This window comes from Populus trichocarpa, chromosome 13, assembly GCF_000002775.5.
Source record: "Populus trichocarpa isolate Nisqually-1 chromosome 13, P.trichocarpa_v4.1, whole genome shotgun sequence".
In the NCBI taxonomy this organism is placed as follows: Eukaryota; Viridiplantae; Streptophyta; class Magnoliopsida; order Malpighiales; family Salicaceae; genus Populus; species Populus trichocarpa.
Window position 1 is genome coordinate 1,919,380 of NC_037297.2, and position 24,748 is coordinate 1,944,127.

The 24,748-nt window shown below is 35.4% G+C and overlaps 3 protein-coding genes across 3 annotated transcripts; all 3 read right to left on the reverse strand.

The window, feature by feature from the left end:
- Positions 1-2,459: 2,459 nt before the first annotated feature.
- On the reverse strand, positions 2,460-5,403 carry LOC7473891 (MDIS1-interacting receptor like kinase 2). The gene is made up of 2 exons (XM_002319545.4): positions 3,201-5,403; positions 2,460-3,038 (listed from the first exon to the last, which is right to left on the reverse strand). Exons 1-2 carry the CDS (start codon positions 5,374-5,376, stop codon positions 2,647-2,649), a joined length of 2,568 nt encoding a protein of 855 aa, XP_002319581.4. The 5' UTR covers positions 5,377-5,403; the 3' UTR covers positions 2,460-2,646.
- A 6,665-nt stretch (positions 5,404-12,068) lies between these two features.
- LOC7473892 (bifunctional 3-dehydroquinate dehydratase/shikimate dehydrogenase, chloroplastic) lies at positions 12,069-16,897 on the reverse strand. The gene is made up of 11 exons (XM_002319546.4): positions 16,723-16,897; positions 15,863-16,095; positions 15,385-15,490; positions 15,039-15,257; positions 14,476-14,822; positions 13,954-14,017; positions 13,703-13,811; positions 13,479-13,619; positions 12,626-12,774; positions 12,364-12,526; positions 12,069-12,265 (listed from the first exon to the last, which is right to left on the reverse strand). The coding sequence occupies exons 2-11, from the start codon at positions 16,084-16,086 to the stop codon at positions 12,222-12,224; spliced, it is 1,566 nt and encodes a 521-aa protein (XP_002319582.1). The 5' UTR covers positions 16,087-16,095; positions 16,723-16,897; the 3' UTR covers positions 12,069-12,221.
- Positions 16,898-18,966: 2,069 nt separating this feature from the next.
- Positions 18,967-24,473, reverse strand: LOC7473893 (bifunctional 3-dehydroquinate dehydratase/shikimate dehydrogenase, chloroplastic). The gene is made up of 10 exons (XM_024583901.2): positions 23,946-24,473; positions 22,270-22,375; positions 21,829-22,047; positions 21,057-21,397; positions 20,672-20,735; positions 20,388-20,496; positions 20,110-20,256; positions 19,836-19,984; positions 19,598-19,760; positions 18,967-19,199 (listed from the first exon to the last, which is right to left on the reverse strand). The coding sequence occupies exons 1-10, from the start codon at positions 24,158-24,160 to the stop codon at positions 19,156-19,158; spliced, it is 1,557 nt and encodes a 518-aa protein (XP_024439669.2). The 5' UTR covers positions 24,161-24,473; the 3' UTR covers positions 18,967-19,155.
- Between the last annotated feature and the right edge of the window lie 275 nt (positions 24,474-24,748).

Below are 24,748 nucleotides of genomic sequence, written 5' to 3' on the forward strand. Positions count from 1 at the left end.
CTCGTCTCCATTGTTTCAAAATTCAAAGACTACATAAAACATCCTCCTCGTCTCCATTGTTTCAAAATTCAAAACATAAGAGAGATGGATACGAGTCCAGAGGATGGCCCCAAAGCTTGTAAATGGGTCATCCGAAAGAGAATTTGGGATTTGATGAAGGCCCAAAACATTTCTTAGAACCCCAGACTTGTTCACCATCGAATCCCTAATTTTATTGGCACCTCAGCTGCTGCTAAAAAAATGAAAAAAAATTGTAAAACAACTATATCAAATAAAATAATTTTAAAAAATAAAAAATATATATTATTTTAATACATTTCTAAAAATAATTATTTCAAAAAACAACTACTATATCAAATCTTATCCATTTGAATACATGTTTGTCTGTGTTTCAAAATTAATTTTTTTTTTTTGAAATGCATAGTTTTTTTTTTTATATTTGTCGCTTAAACTGCAGTTTAGTGTATAAAAAAAAGGTGACTCAGAGGCCTGCTCGCCCCTTCAAAATTTTATTCAAATGGATCATTAGTGGCTACCAGTCCTCGAGTAATGACACCTACATGGACTGACTAACTGATTCCATTCCATGTCTGTTACAAAAATGGCGGGAATATGCTCTCTGAATCCAACAACCTTAATGACTTTTAAGGTAACAAAGCAAGGGACCCGCCCTTCAAATTATTCATCCTGTCGAAGTTTCAATTTTCAAGTTGAATTTCTCTCTTCTTTCTAGCCAATTTACTAGTCAAGTTAGGGCCTTGTTAGGGTTTAAATTTAGAGTTAGTTCATTACGTGTTGCTTCTATTAAACATGACTTCTTTAAATTTCACATTTGGGAGCGAGCTGTGATAAATACCAAACAATGCTATTTAACTAAAAACAATTCCACCTATGTTCTAATTAATTATATCAGCTTCTTTCAAAAAAAAAAAAAAACAATTCCACCCATGTTATTTGAAAAACAAATTTGCATTTTTTGAAAATATTGTTGGCAAAATAACACACCTACAAAAAGTTTTAATAAAATATCATAGTTTAATTAGTAAATGTTACCGATGGAAACTATAACTAATGATGACAATTTAAGGAGCATGAAAGAGAGATAGAGAAAAAAAAGAATGAATGAGATTATGAAATTATATTAAAATTATGATGACAACAATTTTGGGATCATAAAAAAAATATCGACGAGATAAATTAAATGATATTGAAGAAGGTTACGGGTTGTGTTATTTCGTTAAAATCTTCTCATCTTTGGCTTCTATTATTTTGAGGAAACCAACTTCTTCCTCGTCAAGTTTTTTATTTTCAAGTTTCAAAATTAGTTGTTCTTAATAGTTGGGATGGCTTGGTTTTTACAAGGATCTATTGGATGTAGCTATTAATGTCAGAAGGATAATAGTCTTATGACATGTTAAGACAGTGGATCGAAAATTGTTCTATGCATGTATATCTACACTTAGGATTAATTATCTCTTATATTTATATCTATTTTTTCTTTAAAATAAATCTAAAAAATAATTAATAAGATATATTATTGGCTACTCTCTTGGCAGTATAAAATTCCCGAGGCCTGTGATATCATGTGTGGATCTGTTGTAAGTTGTTTTTGTGCGTAATTAGCAAAGTTGAAGAGATCACCAGCAAAGTTGTAAGATGCATCATGAAGTACTTGGAAATTCAGTAGTTAGTATATATGCTCCCCTTCATTAGCCACAGATTCCGCTGTGGATTCTCAGAAAGTCATATAAAATAGCAAATGTTAAAGATGTTCATACGAGACCATATTACGAATCAAATTGAAACATATTACGAATATGGGTTCAAAATAAATCGAATGACAGACTCAAAAAAAATATAAAAATCCCAACAATGAAGAAGGATGGAGAAAAAAGACAAAGAATTCAGTATATCTATCTTTAATTGTATAAGTAGAGAAACAAAGAATTTAACGAATTGAATTAATCTGCGGGCTTCACAAAGAATCGTTTTAAGATTTCAAGAATTGTTTTATATTTCTCTTTAACAACATAAACACAAAGATATTATTGAAAACAGAAACTCATTCATGCATCGAGCATAGAAATAATAGGCCTTAGGATCCAAAAAAGATACAAATCAATCCTATAACATTTCAAATTTGGCTTAAAAGGAATTATAAATCATCGAGGCTGCATGGAGGATTCTTCAGGAGTTCAATGTGGAGAACTCTGTGTAGTTAATAGTTTAAGTTTTTGTAGCATGATCAGTGTGGATTCATAGTTTAAGTGCAGATGCATAGGATGTGCAGCAATTCTTGGTATATCTCCTTCTAGCAGCCTCTCATGCTAGTGCTCATAAAGCAATTAATTGAGTACACTTGTGCTTACAAATTATACATGTTTATTCATTTTAGCTCAATATTGAATTGAAGATTTCCTTTATTACAAGGGATGAAACAGAATCTTGAAACCCAGGTGTCCTCATTATAGCAGAGAGCCTTTCTTCACTTTGATTGATAATAATACTGTACTAAAACATATTAATCGTTGAAGAAACAAAATACAAAGCTGAGAAATAATTTATTACAAACAAAGCTACGAAAATTGAAAGTAACATAAGTCGCAAGAATCACATACTAATTATACAAAATCTTTTGGAAAATTCTCAGCCTGTTACAGTTGTTTGAGGCATCAGATCTTCCAATGTTATTGCGGAGAATGACTTTGGCAGCGGAGGCCATCGAGCTATGAGCTCCGAAGCTACTTGTCGCATGGTTGGCCTAGATTGGGGATTGGCAAGCAAGCATGCAAATGCTATTTTGATAATGGAGACCACACCTTCTGCAACTCGATTTTCAGGAAGTGGGATACGTTGGTCTATCACATCCTTCAACAATGCTTGCTGGTTGATTTGTGAGCACGACGAGGAGGAAAATGCAGATGCATAAAGAAATGAGATGAGATCACCCGGATGCATTCCCATTATTACTTCCATTGTGACCACTCCAAAGCTGTAGACATCGCACTTCTCGTTCACTCTCATTGTGTAAGCTAGCTCTGCAAAAATTCTGGTCATTTTTTCATGGTACTGGCTGTATTGTACTGCTAATATGACAATTTATTATACATAACCTTTAGAGCATCCAAAAGCAGCCCTCCGTTTTCATCTTTTAGCAATTGATTCATATATATATGTCAAGAATGAAATCAAGTATGTACCTGGAGCCGTGTATCCCAAGGTGCCAGCAAATGAGGTCCAGTTGGTTGAGTCAGGCATCAAGAGCCGAGCTGTCCCAAAATCCGAAACATGAGCCTCGTATTCCGAATCTAAAAGAACATTGCTGCTGGAAATGTCTCGATGAATGATTGGAGGCGAGCAATCATGGTGCAAATAGGATAATGCACTGGCCACTCCTTTAACAACATTAAGCCTTCTATTCCAATCCAAGTCCATTACCTGTTCTTCGCTTGATAAATTCATCTTCAAACTTCCCCTTTCTATGAACTCGTAAACTAAAAAAGAGTGCTCTATTAATGAACAAAATCCATGTAACTTCACAATATTCCGATGTCGAATATCTATTAACATGCGAATCTCATTTCTAAAAGTTCTCAAATTCATAAGCTCGCCATCTCTTGATGGGTGGAGTTTCTTCACGGCAACCACCTGACCTGTTGGCAACATGGCTCGATAAACAATTCCATATCCCCCTTTTCCAATGCAGTTATTGAAGTTGAAATTATTAGTGGCCTGGATGATAGTTTCATGTAGGATCTCTTCCTCATGGCCCCAAACTACAAAACTGAGTGGACTTTGTCGCTCTCCTAAACAAGAAATTCTTTCTCTACTTGTTTGGTGGTGAAAGTATAAACACCCAACCATGATAAGTAGTAGAAGTAGACTTCCTAGGAGAGGAAAAAGAATCAAAATGACAATCTTGTTGCTCTTTTTCCTGCTTGTAAGAAGTGTACAAGGCTTTAGACCATTGGCATTTCCACAGAGACCACTATTATTCATAAAAGCTTCCAATGGAGCTTCAATGAAGCCTTTGATTTTGGGGATAGGGCCCTCTAGTTCATTGTAGGAGATGTCTACAGTTGTCAAGCTCACCAAATCTACAAAAGCAGTTGGAATCAAACCGGAAAGTTTGTTGTGAGAGAGGTTCATCGTTTCTAACTGTTTCAATTGCCCAATTTCTGATGGTATCTCTCCTGCCAGTAGATTCCCACTGAGATCTAGATCTTCAAGAAAATGCAGGAAGCCTATCTCAGATGGGATGCTCCCTATGAACTTATTATGACTCAAGTTCAACTGTAATAAATTTGAGCACTCTCCCAATTGTTTTGGGATTGATCCACCAAGATTATTAGAAGCTAAATTAAGGGCACGAAGTTGAGATAGCATTTGGATTTCAAAGGGAACGACACCAGAAAGATGGTTGTTATGAAGAGTAAGGTTGTACAACGCCTTCAACTTCCCCAATTCTTTTGGAATTGTCCCCTTTAGGAGATTTGACGAGAGATCAATCATTTGTAGCCCAGTAGCCTTTCCAATCTCCGATGGTATCTCACCGGTGATATTATTGTTTGACAATTTTAGGCTCGTCAAGTTGTTAAAACCTCCCCATTTCCATGTAAGCTCACCATACAAATTATTGTGACTTAGGTCCACATAGTTCAAGTTTGGGTAGAGGCCAAAATCTTCAGAAATATTCCCTGTCAATTGGTTCCAGTCAAGCCTAACTCTAAATAGACTAGTACAATTTCGCAAGCTTTTAGGGACTGGACCAGAAAAATGATTGTAGGAGGCTGTAAAATTTACAAGTAACCCACCAAGGCACAAGTCTCGTGGTAAATGGCCAGTGAAATTGTTTGAAAACAAGTGCAAAACCATCAAATGCGTGAGATTATTCATCTCGGGGGGCAAAGAACCATTGAAATGATTATGACACAAGTTTAAATTGGTGATTTTGGTCAGGTTACTAATGTGGGATGGAATAGTTCCATAGAGTGAATTGTTCCTGAGATTGAGAGTGAGAAGATTGGGGAAGGATGAGAAGTTGAAACTATGAAGCGTACCTCTCAGACCAAAATGTGGAAGGCTGAAATTCGCGACACTTCCAGAATTGTCACAAGTGATTCCAAGCCACTTGCAAGGGCTGCTGCCAACCCAAGAAGACAGGACAGACTGGCTGTGGTTGTCATCAAGACTTGCTCTCCATTTTAGGAGAGCCTCCGCTTCTTCATTACCTTCAGCAGCTTCATATTTGGCAGCACCAAATGAAGTTGCAGAGGAATTAGAAGGGAAGGCAAAGAAAGAAGGAATGCACATTAGAAGGAGAAAAAAAAGGACTTGGAGAAGCTTTGAGAATGGTTTCTGTAGCGAGGACATCATGTCTAAGGGATCTGGTTTCCTATGGCATATGAAGATCCTAGGCTCCAATAATAGGTATTTATAGAAAAAATAAATAAATGGAATATTTATTGGAATTTTTTGGCCCATGACTAGCAATAGTACCTTAAGATACCCTATCTGTGCTAAGTTTTAGAACTTACACATTTAATATTATATAAACTATAAAATAGCACAACATAAAATAAAATATACTAAAACTAAGAACTTCAATAAATAAATAAATTAAAATCAACTCTTTCATGAATAATCCAAACAAATTCAAAGCATAATTAAAATCGCTTTTTTTTTAAAAAAAATCTTAAAATAATATTTTATTTTAAGTGACCCGGTCAACCATGTATTCTTTTGTTTTTTTTTTTTGTTAATTTAGTACCGTATTTGGTTTTAAAAATCATAGGATAGAGTCCAACTTGCGAGTTGATTTCCATGAAGGAATGAAAATTAAAAGGCTTGCCCCTCTCTATTGGCCGTGAAGTGCGGGACGGGAGAAGGACAATAGTCAAAGTAAAAATAATTTAGGAGTTGTTTTTAGTGATACGTAGAGGGTGTTTGGAAGTGTGGTTGTGGTTACTTTTCAAAATGTTTTTCACTCAAAAAAATATACTAATAATATTTTTTTATTTTTTAAAAATTATTTTTAAGATCAGCACATTAAAATGATTTGAAAACATCAAAAACATATTATTTCAAAGCAAAAACAAATAAAAAAAATTTTAAATTTTTTTGAAAATACTTTTAAAAAGCACTCCCAAACAAGCTCGTAGTTTCGTGAAACCATCTTATTAAGATAACATTGCTTCATGTTAAAGAAAAAAATAGTGTGAACACTAGATATGTGAACTGTAATTTTCCACGGATGGGATAAATTTTTTTTATGAAAACAAAAAATAAATATACAAGTTTTTTAAAAAGAAAAAAAAAACTAAAGGAGTTGATACGCCATCTTTAAAACCTTGTCGTGTTAATTGTTTCTTGTTACATCCACAGCTAGCATCATGCCATTAAAGCTTCACCAGCCAATAACCTGTTAATCGTGCTCACTGGGTTTGGACTTCATGAACATGGAAATTCAACAGATTGTGAACTCCCTTGGCCCCAGATTGTGCCATGGAAGTCATGTTCTCTTTGGTTTTTCTTTAGTCCAGAAGACGGAGCGGACCACAGCCAATGATCAAGAGTTGAAAAATGTCGGAAATTTGTTGAACAAGATATTACTTGTAAGCTTGCAACTTAGAATGCCTTTTTCCTAAAGGTAACAGTACTTCTTGTTGGCATTAGCTGTACATTGATTTAGTTGAGAGTTTGTAGGAGAAAGTTTAGTAATTGATTTATTCCACAGCTGTATAAGTCCTGTCTGTGGCAGGAATCCGTAGCTTTCAAGAACACCTCCTCTGTGTATATATATAGGAGCACTGTAAACTTAAAAGATTAAGTGAGTGAATACAAATTGAAGAACTCTTTTTGTAACATGGTATCAGAGCGATACATAAAAACTATTTTCTTTTTCCTTTAAATTCTTGAAAGCTGCTATTGTAACAATAGCAAACAACACAGAAGACGATGGCAACCCCTACTGACTTAGTGGAACAAAATCAATAAGGAACCGCTGCTATCCTTGAAGATTTAACCACAAGAATGACTCAGGTTTTGACACAAAACCAGACCCCGACCTCTGCAGTGACATATGATACTGCTACACCGATTACTATCAAACTTAATGGAACCAACTACGCTCTATGGTCCCAAATCGTCGAGATGTATATCTCAGGAAAAGACAAACTAGGATATATAAATGGTGATCTTCCACAACCACATCCGAACGATCCTACATTCAGAAGATGGAGGACAGAAAACTCTATTGTAAAGGGTTGGTTGATCAACTTAATGGACCCCTCTCTATTCAGCAACTTTATTCGGTTTCCAACAGCAAAACAGGTATGGGAATCAATTGCTACAACCTATTTTGACGGGAATGACAAATCTCAGGTATATGATTTGAAGAGACGGGTCACTCGAATGAGACAAAGTGGAGAATCCATTGAGTCATACTACAATGGTCTTCAAGGCCTATGGAGGGAAATCGACTTTCGCCGCCCAAATCCAATGGAGTGTGCAAGTGATATACAGAAATATAACACCCTACTTCAAGAAGATCGGGTTTATGTTTTCCTTGATGGACTAGATGATAGACTTGATAAAATCAGGAGTGATGTACTTCAACTACAACCTTTTCCAACCGTTGAACAAGCCTATGCCTATGTCCGAAGAGAAGACACCAGACAATCAGTCATGCTCACAACCAATGGTGGTCCTACTGCTTCAGTAATGGCAATTAGAGGGGGGAAAACTAGTCCACCACTACATATGACCAAAGGACAAACAGGGTATGCAGCACCGGGTGGAGGGAAACCAAATTTTTTAAAGGTTAAGGGACAGACAGAGGGTGGAGGACATGGTTGTTCTCATTGTGGGAACATAAAACATACACGTGAAACTTGTTTCAAGCTGCATGGCTACCCAGAATGGTGGAATGAACTCAAGGCAAAGAAACTAAAGGAAGCTAATGGTGGAACTGGACGAGCATCAATAGCATACGCAGGACCCCAACTTTCTCTTACTCCTCTTGTGGAATCAAAAGCAGAGACTCCTATTAATCACAGTGATCAAGGTAACGACTGCTATTACAACAACAGTGCTTTCATAGTCTCTAAGGAACAGAGAAAAGATGATTGGATAGTGGACTCCGGTGCAACAGACCATATGACCTTTAGTCCAGATGATCTTGCCAATCATACAGAACCAAGAAGAACGAGTATTTCTAATGCTAACGGGGTCATGTATCCAGTTATAGGGGCTGGAACAGTGCACTTATCATCATCAATATCTTTACCTAATACTCTTTTAGTACCGTCTCTTACAAATAAATTACTGTCTGTGGGGCAAGCTACTGAAGAATTAAATTGTATAGCACTAATGTATCCAACATTTTGCCTTTTTCAGGATATTCTTACGAAGGAGATCATTGGGCGTGGTACTAAGAGAGAGGGGTTATACTACATGGATGATTTCAGTTCTGGCAGAGTCAATACGATGAAACATTCATCCAGCACAAAAGAAAAACAGATTTGGTTATGGCATGCTCGGTTGGGACACCCGTCATTCAGTTATATGAGGCAGTTATTTCCACAATTATTTTCTGGTCTGAATTATTTAGAGTTCAAATGTGAGACTTGCATTTTAGCAAAGAGCCACCGTGTACCCTTCCCTATTAGTTTTAATAAAAGTGATGCCCCTTTTGCGTTGATTCATTCGGATATTTGGGGACCATCCCCTATCACCACGGTTCATGGTATACGGTGGTTTGTGACTTTTATAGATGATTGTACCCGAATGACATGGTTATATTTGCTGAAACGTAAGGATGAGGTATTTGGTGTATTCTGTGCCTTTCATGCTATGATCCAGAACCAATTTTCAGCAAAAATCAGAATCCTGAGATCAGATAATGGAGGAGAATATGTAAACCAAGATTTTGTGCAATATTTTCACAAACATGGTCTCCTCCATGAATTCTCCTGCAGCCAAACTCCACAACAAAATAGCGTGGCCGAACGGAAGAACAGACATATTTTGGAAACTGCCCGTGCATTACTAATTGGGGCACACGTACCTCACCACTACTGGGATAAAGCTGTAGTAACCGCTGTCCACCTACTGAATCGCATGCCTTCTAAGGTGTTAGAATTCAAGACTCCATTACAGGTTCTGTCCAATCATGCTCCATTACCATCTGTGCTCATGCTTTCCCCACGTGTATTTGGATGTATAGCATTTGTCCATCTACATAAAAACCAACGAAGCAAACTAGATTCATGTGCTGATCGGTGCATTTTTCTGGGGTATGACACAAACAAGAAGGGCTATTGTTGCTACAATCCTACCACAAAACGTACCTACATCACAATGGACGTTACATTCTCAGAATCTGAGAATTATTACTCATCATCAGTATCCACTTCTCCTCTTCAGGGGGAGACATGGAAGGAAGAACAGAAGTGGTGGGACTGCCCAGTTATAGCACCAACAGTGACAGAAAGGGATGCTGCAGTGACAGAAAGGGATGTTGCGGGTGTTGTTGATCTTCATGCAGATATTGCAGTAACAACAACACTAGTGGAAGAAAGGGATGATACGGTGGATGATGTAGCTATAACAGAAATAGATGCCGCAGGAAATCTTGAACATCACACGCCCAGCAGACAAACCCCTCTACTTCTTGTACCCGACAATGATCATTCTTCACCAGAGAATATCCATAAGGTAACCTCTCTCTCTCCACCTCCTAACCCTGTTCTGGATACTCCTGTTGGTTATCAGTTACCTGCCAGGCATAATAGGGGTAAGCCCCCAGCTCGATACTCACCCAGCACTAAAGGAAAACAATCACAGTATCCTATCTCTAATCATGTAACTACTCAAAGGCTGCCCAAACCTCTCAAAGACTTCACCGATAAGCTGTCTGCTTGTCATATCCCTCATGAAATTCAGGAAGCCTTGACTGATCCTAGATGGACACGAGCAGTAGAGGAAGAGATGGAAGCACTAGAAAAGAACAGAACATGGGAACTTATTCCGCTGCCAGAGGGGAAGAAGACAGTTGGGTGTAGATGGATTTTCTCCATTAAGCACAAAGCAGATGGAACAATTGAGAGATACAAAGCAAGATTAGTAGCCAAGGGATACACACAGACGTATGGAGTGGACTATCAGGAGACGTTCTCTCCAGTAGCAAAACTAAATACTGTCAGAGTGTTATTATCTTTGGCAGTAAATTTAGATTGGCCACTACACCAATTTGATGTCAAGAATGCCTTCCTTCATGGAGACCTTAAGGAGGAAGTGTATATGGACATCCCACCGGGGTATACCTCATCCCCTACCGCTGGAATTGTTTGCAGATTACAAAAAGCTTTATACGGGCTGAAACAATCACCACGTGCTTGGTTTGGCAGGTTTAGTATGGCTATGAAAAAATATGGTTTTCAACAAAGCAATTCTGATCACACTTTGTTCATAAAACAACGACAGAAAAAGGTAACTGCCTTGATAATTTATGTGGATGACATGATCATTACTGGAGACGATACAGAAGAAATATATAAGTTGCAGAAACATTTGGCTACTGAGTTTGAGATGAAGAGTTTAGGAGGACTGAAGTATTTCTTAGGGATTGAAGTGGCTAGGTCAAAACGAGGCATATTTCTTTCACAGAGAAAGTATGTGCTAGACCTACTAACCGAAGTAGGGATGCTTGATTGCAAGCCAGCCGACACCCCAATAATTCAGAATCAGAAACTTGGGGATTTTTCAGAGCAAGTTCCAACCAATAAGGAAAGGTATCAACGACTGGTGGGCAAATTGATTTATCTATCACATACTCGTCCAGATATTTGCTATGCTGTCAGTATAGTCAGCCAATTCATGCATTGTCCAAGTGAAGAACATATGGATGCTGTAGTAAGAATACTTCGTTACTTGAAATCAGCTCCTAGAAGAGGGCTTCTATTTTCCAAGAACGGTCATCTAGAGGTTGAGGGGTACATAGATGCTGACTGGGCAGGAAACATATCTGATAGAAAATCTATGTCTGGATACTTCACGTTTATTGGTGGCAACTTGGTCACATGGAGGAGCAAGAAACAAAAAGTAGTTGCCTTGTCAAGCGTAGAGGCCGAGTTTCGAGGGATGGCAAAGGGACTATGTGAACTGCTTTGGCTCAGAAGATTATTGTCAGAAATTGGTTTTGGTCCCGAATCAAGAATGAACCTGTACTGTGATAATAAAGCTGCCATTGAAATATCTCATAACCCAGTTCAACATGACCGCACGAAACATATTGAGGTAGACAGACATTTTATTAAACAAAATCTTGACGAAGGAGTGATTAATTTTCCATTTGTCAGATCAGAGAATCAGCTTGCGGATATCCTTACAAAAGCCGTCTCCAGCAAAAACTTTCAGAGCTCTCTTGACAAGTTGGGCATCGAAGACATCTTTGCACGAACTTAAGGGGGAGTGTTGGCATTAGCTGTACATTGATTTAGTTGAGAGTTTGTAGGAGAAAGTTTAGTAATTGATTTATTCCACAGTTGTATAAGTCCTGTCTGTGGCAGGAATCCGTAGCTTTCAAGAACACCTCCTCTGTGTATATATATAGGAGCACTGTAAACTTAAAAGATTAAGTGAGTGAATACAAATTGAAGAACTCTTTTTGTAACACTTCTTCCAGCAAAATATCATTACATATGTTGAACAAGTGAAACTTTTATATAAAATAACATAATGAATTATAGCAAATATATCTTTAATTGTTAATTTTTGGTTTTGCCCACATATATATTAGATTATGTATTTTGTCACAATTATCACCGTAGATTCTCAGAACTATTATTATATTTCACCATAATCATCATTATTCAACCGCTATTATATTTTTCTGGTAACGCATGGTATCTTAAACCTATTAGGCATGGATTATTTCAGGTTTTCTAAGAAAAAGCAGCAATATCATATCATATCATGACATTTGTTTAATCCTTTTCTTGTTGAAATATTGAGCCACAAAAAGATTTCATGTGCTAGGAATAAAAAAAAGAAGAAAAGAAGAACACTTTTGAAAATGAAATTTATTGGCACAACAGAATAATATCAAACAGCTGATTTGCACCTTTCACTACATTTGGACATGACTTGGCTGCAAAACATGGATTCAGCAGTCGTTAAAACTTGGACGTAAATCAACAAAAAAAAAAAAAAACTCCCTCTTATGTATTCCTTGCTAACACATCTCTAATGAGTTGCTTTGGTGCTGCAATAGGAAAAACGAAGCATAAGAAAAACACAATTCGAAGAAGAGAAGCACTAAAGAATGGATGGGATTTGAGTTATTTGCCAGCTTGATCTTACCAGGCAAACCAGTGAACCTTTCAAACTGTACAAATGCTTGGTTGATGAACATCTCTGTCCCATAAACAATGGTGCTTCCAGCCTCCTGTGCTTCTCTTAAGAGAGTGGTCAGTTTCGGCGTGTAAATTGCGTCGAAGACCAGCGCATAGTGTTTTAAAGCTTCCTGCAACGACAGAGTTAAATAGGATAATCCAGGTTCAGGTGTGCTCACTAATCTACTCTTAAGCATAACACAATACAATATGATAACTTAGGTGTAAACCTTAGCAAGTGGTGTATCTTCTATTCTTGGTTTCATTCCAACAGATGTGGTATTTGCAAGGATCATTCCTTCTTCTGGATGAAAATCTTTTAGTTTGGCTAGAGCAATCGCTTGTCCTCCTACTTTACTGGCAAGCTCCTTGGCCTTGCCTGGCAAAGAAATCAAGAAACAAAAGTGATATTTGAATTAGCAAATAGGCAATTCAATGTTCTTCTGAACAATGATTCCCAAATATGGATTAAAGAGAGAAAAAATCATGCCATCAACAGTAGAAATGATTCATACACATATCTATGAAGCTGGCTTCAGCAATGTGTAAATTTAAGGCATAAGCAACTCTATTCCATATGGAAGATCACTTTTTTTGCTGTTAGCTCTGCCTTCAAGTATTCTTAAGTAACAATTTCATAAGAACAAAATCCTCAAGGTCCAGGGTTTCCCTTAGCTGGTTTCCATGGACGATCTTGTTCACTTTCATAACCATGCGTAAAAATCTTAAACCTTTCCATTAATAACCAACGCTATAATGTTTTGTTCTTTTAAATCTTAAATCTGAATCCTCCCTATGTCAGAGCAGATCTAACTCTTAAAAACAACAGGTGATTTCTATTGGCTTTTCAAAATTATAGCGCATGCTTTAATAACAGAAGATTAGCCACCCAGATAAACAAACAGATGCTGGAAAACATGCTTGCAGATTCAAGTGCGCATCCAAGTATGATAAAAGAGTTTCTCTTTAATATTGCAAGATAGATACTATCAATCATCTCGATCAGTATTTTCTACATGTAAAATCACAAAATACATACTGATCAAGAACAAAGAAGATGATACAAGAGTTATAGCTTCTCACCATATGTGCGGTTGGCAACAACAACTCTTGCTCCTTTCTCATATGCACCATAAGCAAGGGCCTTTCCAGCTCCACCAGCTCCCATGACAACAAAGAGTTTACCTGCCAACGGTGAAACAGATGCAGGGGCACCATTGGATGCTGCAAGGAGAATTCAGGGTTAAAGGAAAATACATCGACCAAGAAAGTGTAAACAGAACACACCTTGTAACATAAATACAAACCTCCTAATGCCTCCTCAATAGCTGCTATGGCTCCAAGATAGTCAACATTGTAGCCCTTTAGTTTCCCGTCATCCGGTCTCCTAATCATGCAACTAATAGCTCCAATTTCCTGCCAAAAAATAAAAATTATAATAAAACATGCACTATGATGCAGAGATGAAACAAGCGTCTTTTTCTGAAATTGAAGTTCTTCTTCAAGGTGATGGTGTGAACAAGTTTTAAATTATGAATGCCTCAGAGTGACAAGATACCTTCGCTATTGGATCGACCTCATCGCAGCACTTGAGTCCATCTTCTTTGTGAGGAATTGTATAACTGTATTTTACAAGGAATAAATGTGCAGGAACCATCCAAGGATTTGAATAATATACGATACCGTCTATATCAAGCATGACAGACACTTGTATTATTTGACAAATTCCCAGGAATTTACTTTGCGCACAATTCATTCTTCTGAAGCTGGTAATTAAAGAAAATGTCTAAAACTTCAATTTGAAGATCACTTGTTAAGATTCCTTCTTTAACTTCTAAAAGCTCTAAACTTAGAATTCATATCCAAAGCTTTCGAATTTCAAAAAAGCAAGTGTAATCTTCTCGTCAATACGAGGCAGTATATAGCCCCAAAACTTCATATGGAAGTCTAGCACTGTAAGAGGAAAACGGACACGATGTAAAACTTATTTTAGCCATTTTAGCCGAACAAGAGGATATGGAAATAAAATACAACGCATGATTTGTGTTACATGCGTAAATATTTCAGAGAAAAGTTTTACCTGTATCCAGCAAAGTCTGGAGATGAATACGTGGATATATAATTTGCAACACTATCAACCAACAGAGGCAGATAGATTCCATTAAAGCCAACTGACTTAAATGCTGCATTATAGAGGTGAGGACTTTTGCTATGACCAATAGGATTCCCAATAACACCATGTACTTTGGTATCAGCTTCAATCTGTCTGAGATTGTAAAGTTCCAATAAATCTTTGACAGTTGGTTGCCCTGGAGCAGACACCACTCCTGCCTCAATTGAACCAAAAGTGAGAAAGGCTCCATATTTTGCAGCAAGCACCCTTGACATTAAACCTCTCTCGCCCATAACAAGTCCTATCATTGGAACCTATGATTCATCTGAAGCGTCAATTACAAACAATACAAAGGTTTACAAAATAAAGATATTATAACTAGTCGGGCATATCACGCGGATGCTCATCATTGTCATTCAACATTAGCACGTACTCACATTTGACATGACATTTTAGAGAGGAGAATATTTCATATGAGACAATCTTGCAATTCAAAACGCATGCACTTCCATGACTTGCAAGCTACTTACTTGTAAATTCACAATTATGTGAAACATCCGTGCATTATCTGTAATGTCTAAAGCAGTTGTTGCAACCTTCACTATATCAGCTCCAGTAGCTTGTATCCTGGCCACAAGGTCACCTATTTCCTCTATGGAGGGAGTGCATTCGTAGTTGTGTGAAGAAACAATGATCTTGACCTTTTCAGGTTTCTTCCCTTGAATGAAATTATAAAACTCTTGAGCTACCTTCAAGCATCAAAAATAAAAGTTTCAGTAAAAAACCTGTCTAACTGCTGTGGTAAATATAAATCAAGTACTCATCAAATGACTTTCTCTACAAAAATAATAGAATACAGAAGGTAGAAAGGCTAACCTTAAGTTCGATGTCTATAAAATCTGCTCCCAATTCCATGGCTATTTGCAGTGCCTTTTGTCGCTTGTTTTCATCACCATCATACTGACCGCCTTCCCATTTCGGTCTAAAACATATATGATCCATGGGGAAAATTCGTATGAATCCAATAGCAAAGGAATACTACAGCACAGTATCAAAGGGGAGATGGAACACAGAATAGGCCAAAGCTGAATTTTCAAAATGTTTGACAAAAAGTTCACCAAACCTTATGAATAACCAGGCTACTTAACTTGGGATTTGAACAAATGAAAGAATAAATTAAAGCATTTCTGAGTCAGTACACACGTTCTACTCTGTTCTTTGTAAAAGTTAAAAAAGCGGCTACACAAGTTCTTATAATTTGCAATTAACACAAGTGTGAAACTTGGATTATTTAAAGCAATCACTAAGACAATCTCATTTTTATAGCACAAATTGTTGGTTTATGATCTACTACCTGTAAGTGATAAGAGTGGGTAAAGGGCATTGTTTAATCAAGGCTTCGAGATCATTTCTAGGACTGAAATTCTTCAAGAAATCCACCCGAACTTCAGCAACGTCGGCCCCAAGCTCCTTCGCCCTTTTCATTTGAACCAACATTTGATCAACTGATTCTGCCATTATCGGTGCACATATCAGTGTCGAATTTCTTCGCTCTCCGTCAGCGCTTTGGAGATCCATAGAAGTCAACTAAAATCCACCAATCAATAAAAAAAATTCAGCATTCAAATAGTTAAACATGAATGATCAATATCCAAAACTAATTGAACCCAATAAAATTTATAAAAAAACTAGAAAAAATTCTTCCTTTGATCCAACTCTTCGGGTCTCTCTTTCCATTAAGTTTCTCATTAGCCAATCAAATAAACATTAAAGCAAACAAGAAATAATCAAGTATACATTGACACAATAGCTCCTTTTCGATCTCAGAAAAAAAATGTTAATAAAAATAAAAAATGCTCCATTTGGTGCTATAAAAGTACGGGAAACAGAGTAGATATGATCAGAAACTGAGTAATCAAAATAGCCCAGAAAACTAAAATCTATGATAACCAATGCCCTGTACAACAACTATCAAATTCACTTAAATTCAACATTTCGACAATTTCTTCTATGCAACAAGAACCATAAAATTAAACCAAAATTTTCTATTCTTTCTTCTTTCCATTCCAATCAGCCGAAGAAAAGACTAAAATTTATGTCTACCCAGAAAAAAAAACCTCAAGAAATGAGCGTTTCTTTTCCTTTCCTTTCCTTTCCAACAGTTCCCTGGGAAGTAAACAGAAAAACAAAGAGAAGATAGAAAGGAAACGTTACCGAGACGCTGCCACGTGAATATCTCTATCTTCCGCTTGATGCTTAGCTGCTGCTGTCGTCTAAGGTTTAAGCAGGCAGAGAAGAAGGTGGCCAAGTAGTATTGAACTTGATTGACTTGTTTTTTGTTTTAATTTATTTTTCGAGAGAGAAAACGACAGTGTGTTTGGTGGGCGAGGTAGGTAGCGTGTGACTAGTACCATTTCTGTCTCGCCTGTCTGTTCTTTTTTTCTTACTCTCTGGTTAAAAAAACTAGACCGTTAGCCTGTTGGAGCAACGGATTTTTAAAAATTGTAAAAATAGAAAGACACAGAAAAAGCTGTTAGTTTAGTTGATTATATATGGTATTATTATATTTATATAAATATAAATATATTTATTATTAATAAAAAATTAATTTATCTTTAATATTTATATAATATTAAATTAATAAATTTAATATTAAATTTATAAATTTAGAATAAAAATAAAAAGTTGACTTAATACGTGATCTCTGAAAACACATGCAGGCTAACCCTTTTAAATATTCGGACAGCTCTCATGTTGTGGCCAGTGGGTACTGTTCCTCTATGGACAACATGTATACAGTATTGTATGCTACTTCGTACAAAAATTAAAAACAATAAATTAATAGGGATTAAGAAGGAAAAAAATTACATAGTTTATATAGTTTAAAAAATTACACTGTTTATATAATTGATAATAATTTATATTTCTACGAGATATATATAAATTTAATTAAATAAAATTAAAAATTATTTTTTAAAATATTTTTTACACTATCACAATCATATTTTTACTATTTTTTTTTGGAGTTTAGAAATATAATAACGATTATTTTTTTAAATATTTTTTATTTAAAAATATAATAAAATATTATTTTTTTTAAAAAATTATTTTTGATATCAAGATATTAAAATAATTTAAAAATATTATAAAAATATTAATTTTAAAAAAACATTTAATGTTTTTTAAAATATTTTTAAAATACAAAAATAAATATTTGCAGGAAGTACCAAGATAGAATCCGTACGTATTTCACCAAACATTATTTTAAACTGTTATAACTAGGTCGTATTCAGGACCTCCTGTAATAAATATGGACCCACAATGATCAGGGGTCAGTTTCACATGTTTAGGACAAGTCTTGTTCTTTTCCAGGAGAAGAGGATCGATGAAAATATTCACATTCAATTCAAATTTTATTTTTAGAATCATTTTAAATTTTAAAATTAAATTTTAAATAAAATTCAATCTATGAAAATAAATTGAAGATTAATCCTTTTAATTTACATTAAAAAATAAAATTAATATTAAAACTAATATCCTTAAAATATTTACATTCAATTTGATAACTTGTCTAGTCTTAAGAATTTAAAATCCTGTATAAAGGTATTTAAGAGGTGTTTGAGAGTGTGATAACAATTGTTTTTTTCTAGACAATACATCAAAATATATATTTTTATTTTTTAAAATTTAATTCTTGATATCAGCACATCAATACAATTTAAAAATATAAAAAAATTAATTTTAAAAAATTAAATTTTAACAAATCTCTGTTTGGACCACATTTCCAAATAAGAGCTTAGATTTATTTATTTATTTTAGTTATTTGTGGTGATGGCAGTGGAGAAGAATTAGAATAAGATAGAGGTAATAAAAGTAATATAAAAAATAAAATAAATTGAATTTAGTAATAAAATAAAAAATAAATTTAATTTATTTATAGTTGAATTCAAATTTAATACTATTATTGAATTCAATCGTAGCATAGAATTGGTTCTAGATATACGGGAGTGTATTTAACAAACGTTTTCAATTATTTATCAATTTAAGAGGTGTAATTCCGACTCTGATTTGTTCAGGCAGACTGGTTTCCCTGCCAGTGATCGTTTTCATGTGCTTAATACCAATCCAATTCTTTAGGGTTATGTTCTTGATTGATTTCATGGGCTTACTAGGGCATATTGCAGAAGCTTATGCAACCATTCCAGTCGAAACCACTAACGATGGCTGGCATGATTTAAGACCCTGCAGATCTTCAAGATTCAAGAAGGGCTAGAGCCAACCTCTCTGGCTGCACTGCAGCTACACCACCTTGCACCCCACACTAACTGAGCTCATAAGCTGTTGCAAGTTTCATGAAATTTAATTTTCTAGATCATTTGATTCCAAGTTTTACAAAAAGGTTTTTCAAATCTAGTTTGCGCAACATCCCATATTTGTAGTTCAACAATAAGAGAAGAATTACTTCAATAATCTACATTCATAAATCATAGCTTTATTATAGAGCAGTAGTCATCACTAACACTGGATATATTGATGATAAAACTGGTCTCAACAATCCATCATCTTTGATTTATGAATTAATATTTGAAATTAGATAACAGTTTATTTTTATCACACATTACAGCATACTTTGCATGATGCAATAAATCAGAATTTGGCTAGAACAATCTCCCGCATGAAGTCTTTCGGCGCTGCAAGCAGAGACAAAAAAATGAGATTATTTCAATCATGGATGAAACTACAGAAACCATGTTCACCTTAATGCATTAAACAAGATTTCATGAGGTCTGTTTTGAAGCAACTTTAAGGAAGACTGACTTTGCGACGGGCTTTATATCTATGGTGGACAATCAAAGCTTCAGCAAATTGGGATTGCAGGAATTTGGCTGATAGAAGAGTTATTGCAATTTCAGTAGTCCAAGATCGTGATTAAAACTTGTCTGACTAGAATATAGGAACATCCTGTTTAAATCCAAGTTTGCATCAGAGTAGTTGGATGGTTTATCAGGTGTAAATTTCCATTGCTAGGAACTATTATCCGGCCTCAATGGAGGAGACAGTAGGCCTCTGGAAGAAATAAATGAGATACCTTCTCTGCCGGTGAAGAGGCTGAACTGTCCAATGGCCTGTTTGAGGAACATCTCAACTCCGCTCACTGTAATGGCTCCAGCAGCATCAGCATCTTCTAATAGTCTGGTTTTTCTTGGTGTATAAACAGCATCGAATACCAGCTGGTAGTTCCCCAAGGTTGCCTTCAACAAACAATGAAGGTTTTAATAATGAGAACGGAAATGAAATTCTGTTTCTTTTTATGCAGTAGAGCGAACCTCGGCCACCGGGATTCGGTCTGTACTTGGATGCATTCCTATTGGTGTTGCATTGGCAAGGATTGCTCCCTTCTCAGGCTGGAAATGTGCTAGACTATCAAAATGTTGAGCTTCACCAGAAACAACCTGAGCAAGAGACTTTGCCCTGTCTTTTTGGAAAACACGAGAAAGAGATAAGATGGTTTTAGATGCTCTATAATTCTTATCTTTCTAGTTCACAAGTAACTAATCAGAATGCTGCTTTAAGGCAAAGGAGAGAAAACAGTGTTTTTACCAAGATCAATGTCGAAAATAATCACACGGGCTCCTCTACTTTTAGCACCAACTGCAATTGCTCTTCCTGCGCCTCCAGCACCAACAACCACAAACTGTTTCCCAGCCAATGGAGAATTTAAAGATGCGCCATTGATGTATCTTTGATCTGTAATATCCACATGAACAATGTCTATACATCACTAACTCTACTTGATAATCTATAATAAGTATTTACAGTCACTTTCAAAACACGTACAGAATTCTAAAGATACAGAGTTGAGGAGATGATGTCAGTACCTTTCAAAGCATCCTCAATTGAAGCTATTGAACCCTCACAGTCTGTGTTATAACCTATCAGCTTCCCATCACTAGGCTTCCTTATGATGGTATTAACAGCACCTATAGACTGACAGGGACATAATGTTGGATACGTTGCAATATATCAGGTCTATAATCAAGAATTGTAATGACAAGCAAAGAAAAATTACAATAGATCATTGCTATCAGCAAGAGGATATATTTCTAAGACAGTCAGTGAACATCAAGTTTCTGCGAGGATGTAAAATCGAAGCTAAAATCACCTTAGCCAGTGGATGGACTTCGTCACAGAACTGCACGACAGCTTCTTTGTATGGAAACCCAACACTACGGTTCAAAAATGATCAAAAGAAGAAATTGCATTAGGAAGGACGATTGACAAAAGAACAATTATTATGTGATTTCCAGAACTGAAAATACTCTGGCCTGTTAAGAGCTTTCATATACGAAACAACAGAATGTAGCATACAAGCAGACGACATTTCACGATGCTTGTCATACCCCTTCCAATTTTATGTAAATTGGACATTAAACTGAGAGAAAAATAAGTTTTTTCGCAAGTGATTACAAATGAAGCGAAATTTTATATTAGAAAATATGGATGCTTACATAACTTCAAAATTGACTATAAAACTGCACATGGCATACCTATAACCAGCAAAGTCAGGGCTTGCGTAGACTTCAAAGAACTCCTTGAGATCATCAACAAACATTGGCACATAAATCCCATTAAAGTTCGCATGCCTGAAGGCAGGATTGTGCAGTATAGGGCCTTTGCTGTGGCTAACTGGTTTTGAAACAAGACCGAAAACTTTAGTATCTGAATTGATGTTCTCAACCTTGTAGGCTTCTCTAAGGCTGTCTAAAGTAGGCAAACCAGGAATTGAATTTCCTTCCATGGCTCCATAGACTAAAGCACCACCGAATTTGGGACACAATAACTGGCTTATGAGGCCTCTTTCCCCTAATGAGTATGCAACCGCTGGCACCTGCACTTTACAGTAAGTCCTGATTGTATCACGCTAGAAAGTCTGATACAAAGAATCTTATCTTGAAACTAAAGTCATGACCAACACTGTATCTGATAGTTCTTGTTCGACAACGAAAACATCTTCAAATTGCAGTTGAAATTGGAATATAACTAAAAAATCATAAGTTTCGAAGATTTTCACTTTCATTTCTATTTCCAATCTACTTCTGTAGTAAGGAACTTCATTTTATTTTCTGGATTAACTTTCATTTCAGTGACAACTTATCCTTCTCCATTTGTGCATGTATACAAATGAAGCATGTTTTCCTTTTATTCAAAAAGTATTGAGTGATGCATGCCGCATCTAGATTCTTTAATTTCATACAGTCTAAACATTTTTCCATTTCTATACACCTTAAAGGCATAAAGTTTTACCATGATGTATCATACCTCACTATGTGAAAGCAAATGAAAAATCCTATCCAATTCTGTGATATCATTTGCATTAGAAACAACTTTAATGATATCTGCTTTGGTAGCTTGCATGCTCGCAACAAGATGGCTGAGATCTTCTTTTGAAGGGGTTGCGCCACTCAAATAAGATGATACAATGACTTTGCCACCAGTCTGATGCTTGTTTTTCACTTCCCGTACCAGATCAGATGCAACCTGAGAGAGAATAGCATACAAGTCTAACTGAGTTAGGACTTCACAAAATGTTAATTGTTTATATCGATCATCAACATCTGTCACATTGCTCCCTGTGCGAGTTACAGGATGAAACAATCAACATGATCACTAAATTCAAACATTTCAACTTTTCTAATAAAACTTCACACGTTCTGCTGATTTTCTACCTACTTCAATCCTCAAAAGAACTTCATAAACTACCTTGAGCTCAACATCAATATAATCAGCTCCCAGTTCATGTGCTAAACGAAGTGCTTCAAGCCTTGTGTGCTCATCCCCTTCATACTGACCACCTTCCCACCTCGGCCTGGCACAATTATGCTATAATTAACATGAAAGTGATTGAAGATTTTGTGCTTAATGCCCGCAACTAATAACACACACACATATCATTCATGCACACATCTAAGCCTTCTAAGTTCACTGTCTTGTTAGTGTTTGAAGTGCTTGACATGCTGAAAGTTCTAAAACATAATTATGTTATTAAAGAATTCTACATCTTTATTTGTTTCTTCGAATTCTAGTTTGCAAATATGATTACAACCACACCCCTCATCATCCACTGCAAAAATTATGATCCTTCCTCTATGTCAAATAACCATCTCAACCCAAAAACTTAAGCTATTAGGTAAGACCCCAAGATATGATTTATATTATTCTTTAACACACCTCCTCAAATGAAAGCCTTTTAGGCTTAAAACTTGCACAAGCCCATATTAATTTGTGTTTAATTTTTATCAAATAAATAGTGATGATGAGATTCGAACTTGTGACCGCTTAGTTATCAAGGCTCTGATACCATGTCAAAGAACCATCTCAACCCAAAAACTTAAGCTATTAGGTAAGGCCTCGAAATATGATTTATATTATTCTATATATGCAACAGTTGTATTTTCATTTTATTTTTTTGTTAACAGGAACATCTAGTCCATGAAACCTTCACTTGGACCTCGACAATTTTTATCAGTGATGAATCTAATGTATTGATACGAAAGTTTAGCTTGGGGCCAACACAACTCAAATTTCTTCTCTCTGTTTTGTGTTATAACATTTTAACTATGTTTTTTTTCCATAAAGACAAGACAAAGGGGAAAGACAGTGAAAGAGTCTAGTTGTGACAAACCCACCAGGCACAAACTCAAGCATATCGGTCCCACAAATTAAATGTGAGAACTCCGTGAGTGTTCGTAAAGGTCACTCATTGATTTTTTTTAATGTATTTTTTAAAAATTTATTAAAATAATATTTTTTATTTTTAATATCATCGTATTAAAATCATTGATAAACACTAAAAAATATTAATTTAATAATTTTTAAAAAACTAATATATTTTAAAAAACACTTAAAAATATATACTACCACACTTATAGATTAACAAATTCTCAAAGTTATACAAAGTTTTAAACGATCAACCATATTAATTTAAATTGACATCGATCAATCAAAACAATAATTTTTTTTAAATAAAATATTAAATCTGGTTTTGGTCAAATTATGTGTGAAACTGTTAAGTTAAATAAGTTAAATTAGATTAGTTTTGGATTGATTTTTTTGACACCCAACCCATGTCAAGGAGTTGGATAAACCATTGAGTCAAGCCAAATTTAATAACCAAAAAGATTTAATTATATCATATCCACCATAGTTAAAGAAATAACATGAAATGGACTGGAAAAAATAAGTTAAAGATGAATTTAAAAATAGAATGATTAAATACAAAATTCCTGAAACAAGAAGAACTAATAAATTACCATCGATAAATTAACTCCCTAACTAGAAAAAGGCTACCAGTTAAAAAGAAGAAGATTAATGATAATTCAAAAACTACAAAAAAGAGAGAGAAAGAAATAGTATTCAAGCTCCAAATAGAATAGAACCTGTACACAATGATGACGGGCAATGGCTTGTTTCTGATGATAGTTTCCAGGTCTTGGCTAGGCTGGAAGCTGTTGATGTAGTCCAGCCTGACCTCCACAGCATCAGCACCCTGTGCCTCTGCACTCTGCATGTCAATCACCATTTGCTCAACAGATCGAGACATCAATGGAGCACAAACCATTGTGGAATTTGCTAAGATCCCAGCACGCCCCATTAGGCCAAAAAGATCAAGAAACCGATAATATTTGATGCAGAAAAGGGTTGCTTTAAGCCAGTAAAAGAAAATGAAGAATCCAAAAGTAGTTGTCTACGTCTATATAAAGAAAATAGGGGAGGGAGTTTGGCTGGTTCTGGTAGAGAAGAACGAAAGAAAATCAAAATGAAGAGAGCATTAAAAAGAGCCAGAAATCCAGAAAGAACACACTCAAGGAAGCAAGCAATGCCCTGTCTTTCTCAAATGCGATTAGAATATAAAGCCCAAGAAATCAACAGGTAAGGTTCGGTAGCTTTTGCAGCAGCCTCCACTCGAAGAAAGTTCTGAAAAAAGGCAACTTGAAGCTTGAAAACAAAAGGTAAAGAAAATAAATGTTCTTTCATATTATATTTAGAAATGACATAATTGCAATACGAATCTATATTTTTTTGGTTTTTTTATTTAAAAAAACTTGCTTAAATTTTTTTTCTTTTTTTTTTATATTTGATATATTTTTTTTTAATACTTGACCTATTTATCAATACTTTTTTGTTCTTATCTTCATTTTTTTTAATATTATTTATTTATTTTTTCTTTATAATTGTTTTG

What these genes read in the sequence shown, in the direction of transcription:
- LOC7473891 (XM_002319545.4), bottom strand. Translation starts at nt 5,376, where the DNA reads ATGATGTCCTCGCTACAGAAACCATTCTCAAAGCTTCTCCAAGTCCTT. An exon ending in CTTGGGATACACGGCTCCAG is followed by an intron (nt 3,039 to 3,200) that starts GTACATACTTGA and finishes GAATTTTTGCAG; the next exon opens with AGCTAGCTTACACAATGAGA.
- LOC7473892 (XM_002319546.4), bottom strand. Translation starts at nt 16,086, where the DNA reads ATGGATCTCCAAAGCGCTGACGGAGAGCGAAGAAATTCGACACTGATA. An exon ending in TTATAGACATCGAACTTAAG is followed by an intron (nt 15,258 to 15,384) that starts GTTAGCCTTTCT and finishes TGATGCTTGAAG; the next exon opens with GTAGCTCAAGAGTTTTATAA. An exon ending in CCAGACTTTGCTGGATACAG is followed by an intron (nt 14,018 to 14,475) that starts GTAAAACTTTTC and finishes TGTAAAATACAG; the next exon opens with TTATACAATTCCTCACAAAG.
- LOC7473893 (XM_024583901.2), bottom strand. Translation starts at nt 24,160, where the DNA reads ATGGGGCGTGCTGGGATCTTAGCAAATTCCACAATGGTTTGTGCTCCA. An exon ending in CCCGTCATCATTGTGTACAG is followed by an intron (nt 22,376 to 23,945) that starts GTTCTATTCTAT and finishes TAATTGTGCCAG; the next exon opens with GCCGAGGTGGGAAGGTGGTC. An exon ending in ATATTGATGTTGAGCTCAAG is followed by an intron (nt 22,048 to 22,269) that starts GTAGTTTATGAA and finishes ATTCTCTCTCAG; the next exon opens with GTTGCATCTGATCTGGTACG.